A 14611-nucleotide genomic window follows, 5' to 3' on the forward strand; every position below is an offset into this window, starting at 1 on the left:
TAGAGCCCAAAAGCCACAATTCTGTAAGGAGATTAGGCTGAGAGCCTCAAAAACCCAGAGGGAAGGGCACAGACTAAAGGTCTTGACTTAGCTGCAGGTGTGTTTTAATGATCTTAAAAAGCCCTTTTTCAATTAGGAATCGATTGCCTTTATTTAAAAATCAGGAAAATCTGTACCAAAGTCTGAATTTCTGGATTTTCTCCAAAATTCGGATGGTCGGGCCGTACAGGGCTCACATTCCTACGTGGCAGCCGCCGGCAGGAACTGAGTGTGGGCCTTGCTTTTCGAGAGGGCCTGTGTGCGCCCACCTCCCCAGACCTCGCTCCTCCCTGCTGTCAGTCACACTGCAGGCTCACTCTCTTACATCCCCTGGCCCATCTGTGCCTCCGATCAAAAGAGGGGAAAATCCACCCTGAGACCAAACGAGCATTCTCCTAGGCAGACAGGAAAGGAGAATTAAGAGAGGTTTGGGGTCCCAGCAGAGAGAACCGAATCTGAAGGGGCCACAGCGCAGATTTTAGCACTGGTGTGCTGGTGTTTAACAACCGCTCTCCAGGAAAAAAGTGTGTGTGTGTGTGTGTGTGTGTGTGTGTGTGTGTGAGAGAGAGAGAGAGAGAGAGAGAGAGAGAGAATGTCACTGGGATGAAGAACGTTTGTTGCACAAAACTTACCAATTTATAAATAATAATAAACACTTTATTGAAAATATTCTTTCTTATAAATTCCATATAACCGATTAATTCTCCCAGAATATATATTTTTTAAATTTTTTGACAAACTACTGTAAGCACAACCAACTCTTATTGCAACTGAGCCGCGACTGAACAAAATTAGACTGCGAATAAATGCCGGATGACCATACAGCTCAGTAAGAAGTTGCTCAGGACGGCAGTGCCGGCATGGACCCTGGTTGAACACTTATTTCTGTTTACGTCAGTGAGTCAGATGAACGAAAAACAAAGAAGATGTAGGTCAGACCTCCTTCCTCAGTGACATGAGCGACGTGCTTGCCGAACTGGACAGCAGTGTTCAAATCCTGGAATGATGTCCCCTCGATTTTTTGTGCTGTTCACAATGTATCGGCCATGGGCAGGACAGACATACCTTTAATTTGCATTATTAGCATTTTACCCATCACGTTCTTAAGACTGAAAAATCAACGAAACAATAAATCGAGCCCTGATTTGTAATGTTCCCCAATCTCCGGGGCGCAAATACACTCCCCGCGGCTGCTTTCAAGCAACTAACAGGATATCACTGAATGTGTGCTTGGGAAGAAACGCTCAGGATCTCCCCTATGTCCCCCGAAAGATACAATTGATGTAAAAAACCTCAGGGGCACAGTTAATAGTAAAATGTGGTAAAGTAAGAAAGTGGTGAGTTTTGGGTATGTGTTACCTTTGTTTTTGGCATAATTTGTTTAAGTATAAGTTCAAGTAATTTAATTTCTTTTAATGGCTATGTTCAATGACCAGCTTGTGAAGATCCTGAAAATGTAACAAAATTTTGAATTTTGATCTTTTCCTGGGCTAGCGATATGCGGTATGATAGTCTCGTGGTACTGGGCAGCGGGGGTGAGCCGCAGCCCCTAGTCGGCCTCACGATCACCAGGATCGATGACCAACAGTGTACACTATATCCGTTTTGTGAGATGATTGTGCTCAAACGTAGGCTGATTGGTCTAAGTGTTCCGAGCACATCTAAGGCAGGCTAGGCTAAGCTGTGATGTTTGGTAGGTGAGGTGTATTAAGTGCATTTTTGACTTTATGATAGGTTTATTAGGACATGACCCCGTTATAAGCCCAGGAGCACCTGTATCTAGAATAAAAGGAGAAGAAAAGTTGAGGGGCCGGGGTCCCACGGGAGCTACGTCAGCACCCAGGCTCACAGGCAAAGGCAACAAAGCCTCGTCTGACACAGGCACCCTGGATCCAATCTAGCCTTTCATTCTCAGCACCCAGGAACTCCTTCTCACCAGTCCCTTCCTTTAGCGACCTCTGGCCTGCTCTGTCTCCATCTGACTTGCCCTTTGGGGGAAAACCCTTTACAATGCCCCAAAAGTGGGGGCCTGGGTACTGAGGGTGAACAGAAAATCCCCTCGATACTCCGACGAGCTGCATGGGACCAGCTGAAGACCATCCTGAAGGGACATGGGGTTAAACACAACCCTGGGGGCATAATCACCCCCATTCTGCAGATGCGGAAACTGAGGCTTGAGGGGGTTGTTTCTTACCCAAGGTCAATGGCTTCCAAGAAGCGAAGGCATCACCAACAGCCAGGTCGGTCAGCCACCAGACCCAGCTCCGGGAGCTCATTACAGTGCACACAACTCTGGGCTTGTATTCGCCTTTCCCCTAATAAAACTTAAATCCCTCTGAGAAAGGACTGGCAACTTGAGAGCAGGGCTCTGTTGAACAAGTGTCGTATTACCAGCATTTAGAATTCCAACTCACTGGCAACAGAAGAGATCCTAAGAAAAAACGTGGTCCAGGTGCCCCACTGTACATATGGGGAAAACTGAGGCCCTCGGTCATACAGCAATGACAATGGCAGAATCGGGACTAGGCCTTAAGACTCCTGTCAACCAGTCTGAGTTACTGGTGAATGATAAATATTCTTGGTAAGAGGATTAAATGGGTGAACAAAACTGAGACCCAAGAGCCAAAAATCAGGCTTCCCGTTTGCTAAAAAGTCCCAGCCAGATGGACAAAAAAAAAAAAAAAAAAAAAAAAAAGCAGAGAATATTCTATCTTCAGCTAGATTTATAGGTGATACCAGGAGAGACTTCCTGCCAGGATTAGTTCCTCAGAGATTCTTGGAGAAAGCCCAGGAAGCAGTGGAAACTCCATGTGATGTTCTCATGATAAGAACTGCAGAAATGTGCAGCACCAATGGGGAAACTGAGGCAAGAAGGCAGGTCCTCAGGAACCCTCAGTGCCTGACTTTGGGGTCCTCTGACTTTCATCCCAGCACAAAAGGCCTCCTTTGGGGCAGAGGTGAATATCAAAGGACCACCTAGAACCTGAGCTCTCGCCCAGGCAAGCAAGAAGCTGGAGACTGTCAGCTAAAGTCATGGTTCCAGCATCTTCCAGGCAGATGGACCCCTCAGGAGGCTGCCGAGACCCTGATGAGGCTGTACTGGACGCCAGATGTGCTCTGCCTGTGGCCAAAGCTCATGGCAAACCTGTCAAACAGAGAGTAAGTGGGTCAGAAGGTAGCAGGGCCTAGGGGCCTCCCCTGGGGAGAAGGGAGTGGACCATCCCCTGGGACCCCAACCCCACCCCCCAAGTCCTACCTGACCCTTCCTGCTTCCTGCCTTCATATGCATTTCCATCTCTGAATTACTCAACTGCTCATCTTGGTCTCCCTGTGTCTGCCCTTGCCCCCATGTGACGCTGGTCCCCAGGTCCAGCCTGACACTCCTCCACTCAGCTGCAATCACACCCTGTCTTATCTCAAAGCTGGCTTCCACCTGTCTCGCTGCTTACTTTGATCTTTGTCCAGAAGAGGGGTCTGTCTGGAATCTTCTCCCAAGAAAGACAGTATGGCAGAGATCCAAGTGGCTCCTAGTATCTGTACCCCCCATATCTGCTAATAGCACCCTTGATTTTCAGCTGGGTACATGTCTAACCAGATTACAGACCACGTTTCTCAGCATGGAGGGGCAGCCTAGTTCTGACCAAAGGGGTGTGGACGGAAGTGACCTGTGTGTCTCTTAGGCTTTGTCCTCCTCTTCCCCTCCCCCTTGCAGAAATGTGGTGGTCACTGCCATGGCCATGTGGGAAAGGTCATATCGAAGAGATGGCATGGCAACAAGAGAGACGGAGCCTGGGACCCTGGGTGACCTCTCAGAGCACTGCTGCCGCCCCAGCCCTGGACCCCGACATTCAGACTATTCCAAGCAGCCGAATCTGTCCCCTAATGAATATGACTGGGTTGCTGAGGGGCCTGCAGAATGTGTCACCCAACTAACTAATGGGGGAGTGTTCTGCTGGCAGAGGACGCTCTGGGGTGTGGTGGATCAGGTTACAGGCTTTTGCATTGGGCTCTGTTCTGCATCTTTTCAGGGGTCTGGTTGGGGTGGGGCCTGGCATGCAGCTGCAGGGAGGCCATTTCTGATTTGATATTAGAATGGTTTATTTTTTCATTCTTTTAGGGCCTCCCAGGGATAGAATAGGCAGTCGGAAGCTGGCGACTCCCCTTTACTACGACAGGTAATGAAGGGCATTTGCTAAGCACGACCATCATCATGGTTCACCGCCACGGTCATTCTGATGCCTGCATGCCTCTCCCCTCTTATTTGAACAGCCCAAAGTTTCCACAAAGATTGTGAACTCCTCTCTCTGACCTAAAGACTTTATGTGATCTCGCTCCTACCTGCTTGGTTGACTGCACCGTCGAACTCCTACCTCACTCAGTCTGTCCTAGCCAAACCGGCTTCCTTATTGTTCTTTGCATATGCCAGACCTCAGGGCCTTTGCACTTGCTGCTCCCTCTACCTGGAAGGCACCCCCTTCTCGTCGTTCCGTGGCCGCCTCCTTCTTACCGACTTAAATTGCACGTCCTCAGAGAGTCTGTCCCCCGCTGATGACCCACCCTAATTTAGCCACAATCCCCTGTGCCCCTCTCCATCAACCAGGCCCTCTCAACATGTTTTGCTCTGTTTCATTTTCTCCCGGCTACACATCACTAACTGAAATGCTCTTGTCGATGCATTTGTCGGCTGGCACATAGTAGGGACTTAAATACCCGCTGGATGAGTAGATTAAGCTCCCAGTTCTGATGTTTTGTTTCTCTAAGCTTCCGTGACTGTAAGAGTCTCTGATTTTAGGGGTCTACTATTCTAACCGCTCGTGAGTCCATAATTGCATGACTTAAAAAATTCCTGTGAGCTGAGCTTAAAGTCAAATAAAACTGCTGTAGGGAGACACAAAAGAACTCAAGAAAAAAACAGCTGCCGTGTGAAGACAGGACGAAACACAAGTGCCCAGGCAGGAAGAGAGACAGGAGGAGGAGAAAAGCACTCTTCTGCAAAGGGAAAGTACGAGGGCTGAGACCCTGCAGCGACGTGCTCAGGTGCACAAGACTCTTCCCCCAGGCCCACCCTGCCCCCCATACCGTCTCCTCTGGAATTGCTGGTCTATCTCTGCCAACGACTGGCCTTTCGTTTCAGGAACAAATAAATAGATGAAGCCCAGGCCAAGGACAGCAGTCAGCCCGTAGAGCAGGAAGGTCCAGGACAGGCCGATGGTGCCTGGGAACAGGAGAGCGGGAGTGTGGGCGGGGCGCGGCCAGGTGGCTGGCTTCAGCATCGGAAGTCAGCTCGCCCAGAGCAGAGCCTCCAGGTGGTCACCTTGCAGAATGACCACCTGTCAGGAGCAGGACTGGTTGTCCCTGGGCAAGCAAAGAGCCAGGGCTCAGATCCACAAATGCTGACAGGGCCTCCTTGTTTTTACAGGAAAGCCCACTTCTCCGCATTTAAAACAAAAACCAGCGTTGTGTGCCTGGAATCTGAAAACGTGAGCGGAGGGAAAATAACATTCACCTCGGCAGCAAAACAGCTGCAGAACGCAGACTTGGCAAAGCCCGGCTCTGGAAAAATACCCCTCAGAAATTCCATGGACCCGTTGTTCAATGAAGTGAGCATTCAGAGAACAGAGTTTCAGCCAATTTGGGCTCCATCAGAGTCATCTGGGAGAGAGAGGAAACCCCTTTTCCTGGAGACTCAGGTAGGGGTCAGGGTCTCAAGGCCAATGACCAGGACCCCCGGGATGACCTTGACTCCTTTGAAGTCAGCTGGCCAATGAGAAAGAAAGGAGTCTGTGAAGGAAAGGGCAGCGTTCGTCAAATGACGTTTCTGATGCCATTCTCACCTCTAGCAGCCATGGCCACACCTCCTCCGAGCAGCCTCCCTTGACCAGCCTGACCTCCACTTAATCCTTATCCCAGCAGAGAGAGAGAGCTGGGCTGGGAGTCAGGAGGGCTGTGCTCCAGTCTCTTCACTACCTGGCTGGACTCGTAAAGGACGTATTTCCCCATCTGTGAAATGGGATGGTAAGGACAGGGTACAATTCTAATAAACCCCTTCCGTCCTTCCTTCTGCTCTCTCACCCACTCGATCATTCCCCCGAAAGGGAATGCTGGAAGATCGAGGCGGCAGGGAAAAGCCTGGAGTCCCTAAGACTGGGGATGGGAGCCAGGCACGGTGGGCCGGTTCTTCTACCAGTGTCTCCCACAGTCTCCCAGGGGTGGCTGTGCCTCAGAGGAAGAAACACCTGGCTGCAGGAAGTGGGAAAAGAACTGAACCCTAAGAACCGTGCCTTGGGGCTCACAATGAAGGAGTCCCGTCCACTGTGGCCCAGATGACCAAAAGCTACCAGCGACCTTGGGCCACGAGCATCTCAGCATCTCAGAGACCCTTCCCCATGTTTTGGGCCCATATAATTCCCACCCCACTCCACCCCCACTCAATTCCCACCCAAATCCACCCCCACTCAGACTGGATTTGAATGCTAGGTAGGAAGAGACAATGTCACCCAAACTAGAACTGGGAAAATCTTCCTGCTGGCAGGTGGCTGTGAGCCAATTTGAATTGGCTTAGAACAAAACGAAGAGCTTGCAGCTCCTGCACCCTCTGGCCTGAGACGAGTTTTCACCACCCTGTTATTGAGCCTGGAGAATTTTACAGCGCATCTGAGGGTTTGGATGTGGTCAGACACTTCCACGGGACTTCTGAACAAGGTTTTATTGCACGACTAGTTTTGCTGCTACCAACAGAAAAACAATTTAATCTCGCCTGCTTTAGAGTGGGGACTTCGGGCTACAGAGAAGAGATTGGACTTGGAGGTGGGGAGCAGAGCCTCATACTCAGGCTTCCACCTGGAGTTTATTCCCCTCCCCCCACCACACCAATCAGAGATGCTTCTTGGAGGAGGAAAAATGAATGCTTCCGCTTTTCTCCTTCAGCCTGCACCCCCAAGTCGTCAATCAAGACAGCCCACTCGCTAATGGGGCTGAAAGAAGCAGACGCCTCACAGACCCTGTCTTCTGTTGTTCTTGTCTTCCAGCCTCTCCTTCCTTTTCCAATACCAGCATCCAATTTTCCTTTGGGGAACAACTCTTCTCCAACTTCTGGTTCATGTGGTTGGGTGAGGCTGTCCCTAACCCCTGGCTCCAGGGTGGGTATTTCCTCTACTCCTGGAGCCTGGGCATGGAGACAGCCTTCCAGCCACAGTGATTGATTAAGGGATGGGCAGGTAATCTTTCTGAGCCAATGAGAAGCAGTCCCAGGACTTGGGTGAGACCCCTTGGGAAAGAAATGCTCTCTTTCTACAGGGCCGCCAAGTTGAAGAGATCTGCTTGCTGGTGGCCTTCTTTGCCACCCTGGGGCGTCTGCCTGAGAATGAAGCCCACAGTGTGGGAGGCAGAGCAGAGAGAGATGAAAGATGGCTGACAGTTTTGTTAAAGCCTTTGAATGACCCATGTCTGAAACCAACTGCCCTCCTCTTTTCAGTGATTTAAGACAAAAATACTCTCTTATGTTCATAAACTGGTTTGCACTGGATTTTCTGTCACTTGCACCCCGACCAGTAAGGAAGGCCTGGCCCTGCTGGGAGGAAATCGTTCTCGGATCTAGAAGGAGCTGGACCAGGGTATCGGGCCCGAGAACTCACCGATGAGGTCGAGGAAGGAGAGGCTGATGAAGAGGTTGGCGGCCCAGTTGAAGCTGTTGCAGAAGGCGAAGGCCCTCCCTCGGATCTCCACCGGGTAGATCTCGCTGAGGACAAGCCAGGTCACTAGGACAGGAGAGCAGGGAGGCTTCCTAGGCTGTAGCCAGGACCCGGGACCCGGCACCCACGGTCTAGCAGGCAGTCTCCCAGAGGTGCAATTCAAAAATGTCAGGCTCCTGACACCAAATGTCCCCAGCTACTTCCCCAACAGGGCTGTAAGAACCCCTTCAGGGTGACCAACAGTTCCGGTTTGTTTGGGGTGGTGGGGGGAGGGTTTCCAGGGACATGAGACTTTCAGTGTCTGGCCAAACCAGAAGGGTTGGTCACCCGATTCCCTACGCTCCTTTCCAGTAAAGCCTTTTGAATGAGCTATCCAGGAGCACATTCAGGTTCCGATGAGGCCTGAAGTTTAAACAATCTGGGAGCCTTTTTAAGAAAAAAATGACAACCATGAAATTAGTGCCCCCTTTCCTCCACCCCCTCCCACCTGCCCCTGGGAAGGGGTGCCTGCAAGCAAGGGAGGAGCCCCGAAGCTTAAGCTTCACTGGCTTCACGGTCAAGCCACCTCTAGAGTCCCTCTGAGACCCTGACTGATACCATCCCCAAGCTCCCCGCTGGGAGGGGTGGAAGGCTCAGAGTTACCCGCAAGAAACTCCCACCGACCTGGTCCGAAGCCGAAGGAGAAGGCACTCATGAAGACCATCATGCAGACCAGCGCCGTCCAGTGCAGCAGGGGGCGCTCTGGGGCAGGGGCAGCGCTTGCAGAGGAGGCGGTGCTTAGGGCTGGCAGGGGAGGAGTCGTGGGGTCCCGGGCTCTGGGATGAGGCCCGGTTTCCTCAGAGGTTGACAAAACTGGCTCCCCTTGGTTCACGCTGGTTGTCGGCAGTGGAGGTGGAGATGTGCCCATTGGCAGTCCAGAGTCTCCAGGGAGGCCTGACAGCTTGGTGGCGTTGGGCAGGGCCAGGCAACTAGGGCCTGAGGCCATGGGCACGGCGAAGCTGACGAGGCCTATGCCGCTCACCGACAGGGCCATTAGGGCACAGCCAGCTAGTAACAGGGCTCTGCGGCCGGCTCGGTCCACCAGCCCCATGGCAGCCAGTGTAGCCGCCACCTTCACTGCGCCAAGCCCCACGGAGGCCAGCACAGCGGAGGACCCCCCACGGAAGCCCACGGAGTGGAAGATGGTGGAGGCATAGCACAGTACGTTGGGCTGCCCTGTGAGCTGCTGGAAAAGCACCAGCCCCAGCCCCACCGTGGTCCGGCCTCGCATGTTATCCCGTGCCCTGAAGAGGTCCAGAAAGGAGTATCTTGGCCTCCCCAGGCCGAGCTTGGTGGCCTCACCTCCCTGGAGGGGGATGAGGTCCTTGTGGGCTGCTGGCTCATCTGTAGCAGCAGGGAGAAAGAGGAGGCCGACGGACTGCAGGAGAGCAGGTGCAGCGGCCCAGCCAAACATATGTCTCCATCCCTGGGGGGCGCTGGCCAGTGCATAGTTGAGTGCGTAGGAGAGCAGGATGCCCACGGTGACGCCCGCTTCGTAGAGGGACACCAGCACTCCCCGGTGCCGTGGCCCCACCACCTCTGACACGTAGATACAGCAGGCCATGGAGGAGAGGGAAATGGCGAAGCCAGCTGCCGAGCGGCCCAGGACCAGCCAGGCCAGGGAACCAGCCAGGCCCAGGATCAGGCTTCCTGCCAACAGCACCAAGTTGCTCCCAAAGATGGCTTGTTTCCTGCCGTAGTGGTCAATGAGGAAGCCCCCTACCAGGGAGGCCAGGAGAGCCCCCAGGAGCAGGCTGCCCACCAGGAACTCCTGCTCCAAGCAGCTCAGCCCGAAGTCAAGCTGCAGAGGCAGCAGGGCACCCGATATGACTGCCAGCTCATAACCAAAGGTCAGACCGCCCAGCAGAGACACAGAGGCACACAGGGGCAGGAGGGCTGGGGGGTGGCCTGGAAAACAAAAGCGACGGTGGCTGAGGTCAGACAGTTTCTTGCCAGAACGTCCATTCATCCAACCTTCCCTGCATCTGTCAATACCTCCATGTAGACATCCAGCTACTCCATCCATCCACCTATTCCTTTGCTCCTCCACCCACCCACCCATCCATTCATCCATCCATCCATCCATCCACCCATCCATCCATCCATCCATCCATCCCTCCCTCCCTCCCTCCCTCCATCCATCCATCCATCCATCCACCCATCCATCCATCCATCCATCCCTCCCTCCATCCATCCAACCATCCACCCATCCATCCATCCATCCATCCATCCATCCATCCATCCACCCACCCACCCACCCATCCCTCCATCCATCCATCCATCCATCCATCCATCCCTCCCTCCATCCATCCATCCATCCATCCATCCATCCACTCACCCACCCATCCATCTATCCCTCCCTCCCTCCCTCCCTCCATCCATCCATCCATCCCTCCCTCCATCCATCCAACCATCCACCCATCTATCCATCCATCCATCCATCCATCCATCCATCCATCCATCCATCCACCCATCCCTCCATCCATCCATCCATCCATCCATCCATCCCTCCCTCCCTCCATCCATCCATCCATCCATCCATCCACCCATCCATCCATCCATCCATCCCTCCCTCCATCCATCCATCCATCCACCCATCCATCCATCCACCCACCCATCCATCTATCCCTCCCTCCCTCCCTCCCTCCATCCACCCACCCATCCATCCATCCATCCATCCCTCCCTCCCTCCCTCCCTCCCTCCATCCCTCTCTCCCTCCATCCATCCATCCACCCATCCATCCATCCATCCATCCATCCCTCCCTCCATCCATCCATCCCTCCCTGCATCCATCCATCCACCCATCCATCCATCCATCCATCCATCCACCCATCTATCCATCCATCCACCCATCTATCCATCCATCCATCCAACCATCCACCCATCCATCCATCCATCCACCCATCCCTCCATCCATCCATCCATCCCTCCCTCCATCCATCCATCCCTCCCTCCATCCATCCATCCCTCCCTCTATCCATCCATCCACCCATCCATCCATCCATCCATCCATCCAGCCATCCCTCCCTCCCTCCCTCCCTCCCTCCCTCCATCCATCCATCCAGCCAGCCATATGTCCATCCACTCCTTCCTTCATCCACTTACCCCTTCATCAATCTACTCTAGCCATTCACCTATCTATCCATTTCTTGATTTATCTATCCACGCATTTAGCCTTCATCCATCCACTCCCTCCTTCATCTATCCAATGGATATATTGAACGATATATCCATTCCTTCTCCATCCATCCATTCCATCCACCACATATTCATCTATTCATTTGTCCACTCATCTACCCCTTAATTCATCCAAACATCCGTTTGTTGATCCATCCACAGATACGTCCGATCATCCATGCATCTTTGTTTTCCATCCCTTATGTCTCCACACACACACCCCTGCGTCCATTCATGCCAAATCTTATTTATCTGACATCTACAACACAGCAGGCAGTAGTATTCTTGGGGCTGGCAATACACTGGTATTGTCAAGGACCCAACATTCCAGTAGAAAAAGGCAAATGATAAACGTATAACTTCAAGTGGTGATAGGTATCATTCAAAAAGCAGGGAAAGGTGATTGAGAGTGATAAAGTTCTATTTTAAATAAGGCAGCTAAGCTCTCCCTGAAGAAAGAGAATTTGAGCAGAAATCTGAAGGAAGTGAGGGTAAAAGCCATGTAAAATCTGAGAGAAGAACATTCTAGACAGAAGGAACAGCAAGAACGAAGGCCCTAAAGTAAGTATGTTTGAACAATAAATATTAATATTAATAGCTAGTGCTTACATGGTACTAAGTGCCAGGGCCTGTTTTAAGAGCTTTATGTATATTTACTCATTTAGTTCTTACAATGACCCTATAACATATGATTTTTAACATCATCCTCCAAGGTGCAGACAAGAAACTTTCTCACACAGCAAGAAAGTGGCAGAGCTAGTGTAGCTAGAGAGTGCAGGTTTTTAATCACCATGTGATTCAGCAAGGGGACCAGAGTGGCTGGAGCCCACCGAGCGAGAATGAGAGGAGACGAGGTAGTAGGCAGGAGCCAGAGCATGTGGAGCTTTGTAGGTCATGAGGATAATGATGAATTTCACTGTCAGTTGAATTTTAGATTTTATTTAATTTTAATTAATTTAACTGTAAAACTAGTTACATGTGGCTAGCAGCTACTGTATCAGCAGTTGAGTTACATGGGTTACTCTTAATTTTTAACTCATATATTTAAATATTTCTGGAAGCATCTAGAGTGATCCAGAAGTATCTGTGTCACACCACGCTAAGTCATAACCTTTTAGCATGGCATTGACGTCCCAGGCCCTTCATGAACTTGCCCCAGGCAAACCACCAGAATCTGACAACAACATTCATAATACTTTAACCAGTGTTTTCTCTGGACCGGGCACTGCTTTCAGCCCTGTAAGTGCAATAATTCATTTAATTCCCACCACAATTTTATAAGGTGGGCCTTTGTATTATTTATGAACAAATATGCTGAGAAGTGAAGTGACTTGTCCAAGGTCAAAAGTAGTAAGTAGCCGCGCCTCGGTTCAGAGGCAAGCGGTTTGGCTCCACAGTCCATACTCTTGACCACTCCATTAGAAAACGTTGGTGTAATATGATCCTTCTCTGTTCTCTCTTATTTCTGCCTTTCTCCATCCGTTAGGCAATTTTTGTGCAATCTCCGTCTTTCTGCTCACCCATCATCCCTGCCCCCCAAGGAAATAACCGTTTTCTGGCTGGCCTTGTTCTACTTGTTCATGAGCATCAACAAACACCTGGGGAAATTATGCTACCCACGTCCCACCCCATCCTCATTCCCCCTTGTCCCACCTCCTTGGTTCTTGAACTACTGCCAGAAAGGAAGCTTCCTCCAGGCCATGGTAGGCAATCAAGTGAAAACACAGAATTTGTTTGTCATTTCCTGGGTTCCTCTCAAGGTGAAAGAGAATCCAGCCAAAGGGCTAGAGGCAAAGTTGACTGTCTACAGTTTACTGGAAAATGTATCCATCAGAACAGATTCCAGTCACAGTGGTATGAGAACAGCAAACACAAACATGAAATGAAATAGTCACAATAACAGGTGTCACTTATTGAGTATCTCCGCTACTCAATGGCCTTAGGTGCCTTCTCTCAATTCATCTTCACAACGGCAGTAGGTGGTAAGGCTATAGTTATCCTCATTGTCCAGATGAGGAAACTGAGAAGCAACAGGATTAGGACTCAAATGCTGACCCATCTGACTTCCAAACCCAAATACTTAAGAGTTTTGCGGAACTGACTTCAAGCAAGAAGGGCTTGGTTAAAGAGACAGGTGGGGTGTGAGAGAGAGGAGGGGTGCAGGGGACAGAGGTGGAGGGGAAATAAAGCTTCTGAATCCAGAAAGAACAATAAAAACTTTGGTCCCCCACAACAATAAAGAGATTCCCTACTCCCCCGACAATTCTGCGTTCTAATCTCCTCTGTGGTCCATCTATCTGTGGAATCGTCTCCAAAGTATTGGTTTTGTCTGTTTTGTTCAGGACAGCATCCTCAGACCTGGTGAACAGGGGTTGTCCAGTGAATTGATTAATGAATTTACTCCTTGTGGGGCCTCTATTTCTTCATCTGCCGAGTAGGAACCATTTCTTGCCCGGGGCTTCTTGTAAGGCTTAACGTGGACAAGGAGTAAGCGCTCAATGTCAAGTAAGGAGAACTTTCGGGTCACTTCTTTTCTGGGCAGAAGGGAACATGGAAGGAAGTGGGCCCAAGTCCCTTCCCAGCCCCCAGCCAAGGCCTGGTTCCCGGCTCGCCACCCGAGTGGGCGGTGTCTGGCCGGGCTGTGCAGCAGGGGGCGGAGGGCGTGCACATTGATGGGAAAGCGGGGACTACGCCGCGGGCAGCGTCGGATCGCGACTTACCCATGGCGAGCAGGACACCGAGGCGTGCTGCGGGCGCTGCGGGGGCCGGCGGGCATCCCGGGGCTGGAGTCCCCGCCTCGGCCGCGGGACAAACTTTCCGGCCCGCCTCTCGCCTCAGTCCCTCCCTCCCAGCCTGCCCTCCCTGCCGCGCCGCAGCCGCCACGTCGGCCGGCCCTGGCCCCCCGTGCCTGGAGGCGGGACAGAGGGGCACCCAGACCGCCCCAGCCTGCCCGCGCCCCGCCGCCGGCCCTGGCCTCCTGTGCCTGGAGGCGGGACGGAGGGGCACCCAGACCGCCCCAGCCTGCCCCCGCCCCGCCGCCGCACTCTTCATCCTCCCCAGGTCCTGGACAGAGCCATCCCGGTAGAGGAAGGGAGTGGGGGTGGGGCGGGAGGGCACATGCCGTGTACCCCACCAGGAGACTCCCCAGTCACTGCAGTCCACAGTAGTCTGGCTTCTCCAGTGTGTGTACACACGCGCGCGCGCGCGCGCACACACACACGCACACTCATGCCTACACTGATGGGGCACTCACGCATACCCACTCCAGCTGCTCGGACACTCCCGTGGACCCATCCTCCATTCACTGGACTCTTAGGTTTGGACACCTCCCAAATGACCACAGGCTCTGTCCTAGGCCTTGGGGATGGGCTGCGAGAAAGAGACAGATTTGTTTGTTCTTGTGCAATTTGCTCTCTAGTGGGGGAAGAAGAAAGTTAAATAAGCCAGAGAAATAGTAGCTAGTGATAAAAGGCCAGGAAGAGAGCTCAGCTAGGGTGGTGGGGTAGGCAGGCACAGGTGGCCGCTTTAGCTCCGCAGTCTGGGAAGGCTGCTCTGAGGAGGGGATAGTCGAGACCTCAGGTTCCAGCCAGAAGGAAGAGCAAAGGCAACAGCCCGTGGCGCAAGGAGCTTGTGGAGTATAAAGAACCACAGAAATGGAACCAAT

General features: G+C 52.1%; 1 protein-coding gene across 2 annotated transcripts; it reads right to left on the reverse strand.

Moving 5' to 3' along the window:
* Positions 1–674: 674 nt before the first annotated feature.
* SLC2A10 (solute carrier family 2 member 10) lies at positions 675–14076 on the reverse strand. 2 transcript variants are annotated; one of them, XM_016121245.2, is made up of 5 exons: positions 13668–14062; positions 8394–9677; positions 7674–7796; positions 5119–5254; positions 675–3184 (listed from the first exon to the last, which is right to left on the reverse strand). In XM_016121245.2, exons 1-5 carry the CDS (start codon positions 13996–13998, stop codon positions 3106–3108), a joined length of 1953 nt encoding a protein of 650 aa, XP_015976731.2. In that variant the 5' UTR covers positions 13999–14062; the 3' UTR covers positions 675–3105. The 2 variants fall into 2 exon arrangements, with proteins under 2 accessions (XP_015976731.2, XP_036085223.1); XM_036229330.1 differs by lacking the exons at positions 675–3184; positions 5119–5254 and adding an exon at positions 6731–7307 and having other exon boundaries at positions 13668–14076.
* Between the last annotated feature and the right edge of the window lie 535 nt (positions 14077–14611).

Source organism: Rousettus aegyptiacus, unplaced genomic scaffold (assembly GCF_014176215.1).
Source record: "Rousettus aegyptiacus isolate mRouAeg1 unplaced genomic scaffold, mRouAeg1.p scaffold_m13_p_12, whole genome shotgun sequence".
NCBI lineage: Eukaryota > Metazoa > Chordata > Mammalia > Chiroptera > Pteropodidae > Rousettus > Rousettus aegyptiacus.

Bases quoted from the DNA above. Each gene is read 5' to 3' on its own strand.
- SLC2A10 (XM_016121245.2), bottom strand. From the start codon at position 13,998: ATGAAGAGTGCGGCGGCGGGGCGGGGGCAGGCTGGGGCGGTCTGGGTG. The intron at 7,797-8,393 runs GTCGGTGGGAGT...CTCCTGTCCTAG, and splicing joins CTCCTTCGGCTTCGGACCAG to TGACCTGGCTTGTCCTCAGC. The intron at 5,255-7,673 runs GTGAGTTCTCGG...TCCTGTTCCCAG, and splicing joins CTCCTTCCTCGACCTCATCG to GCACCATCGGCCTGTCCTGG.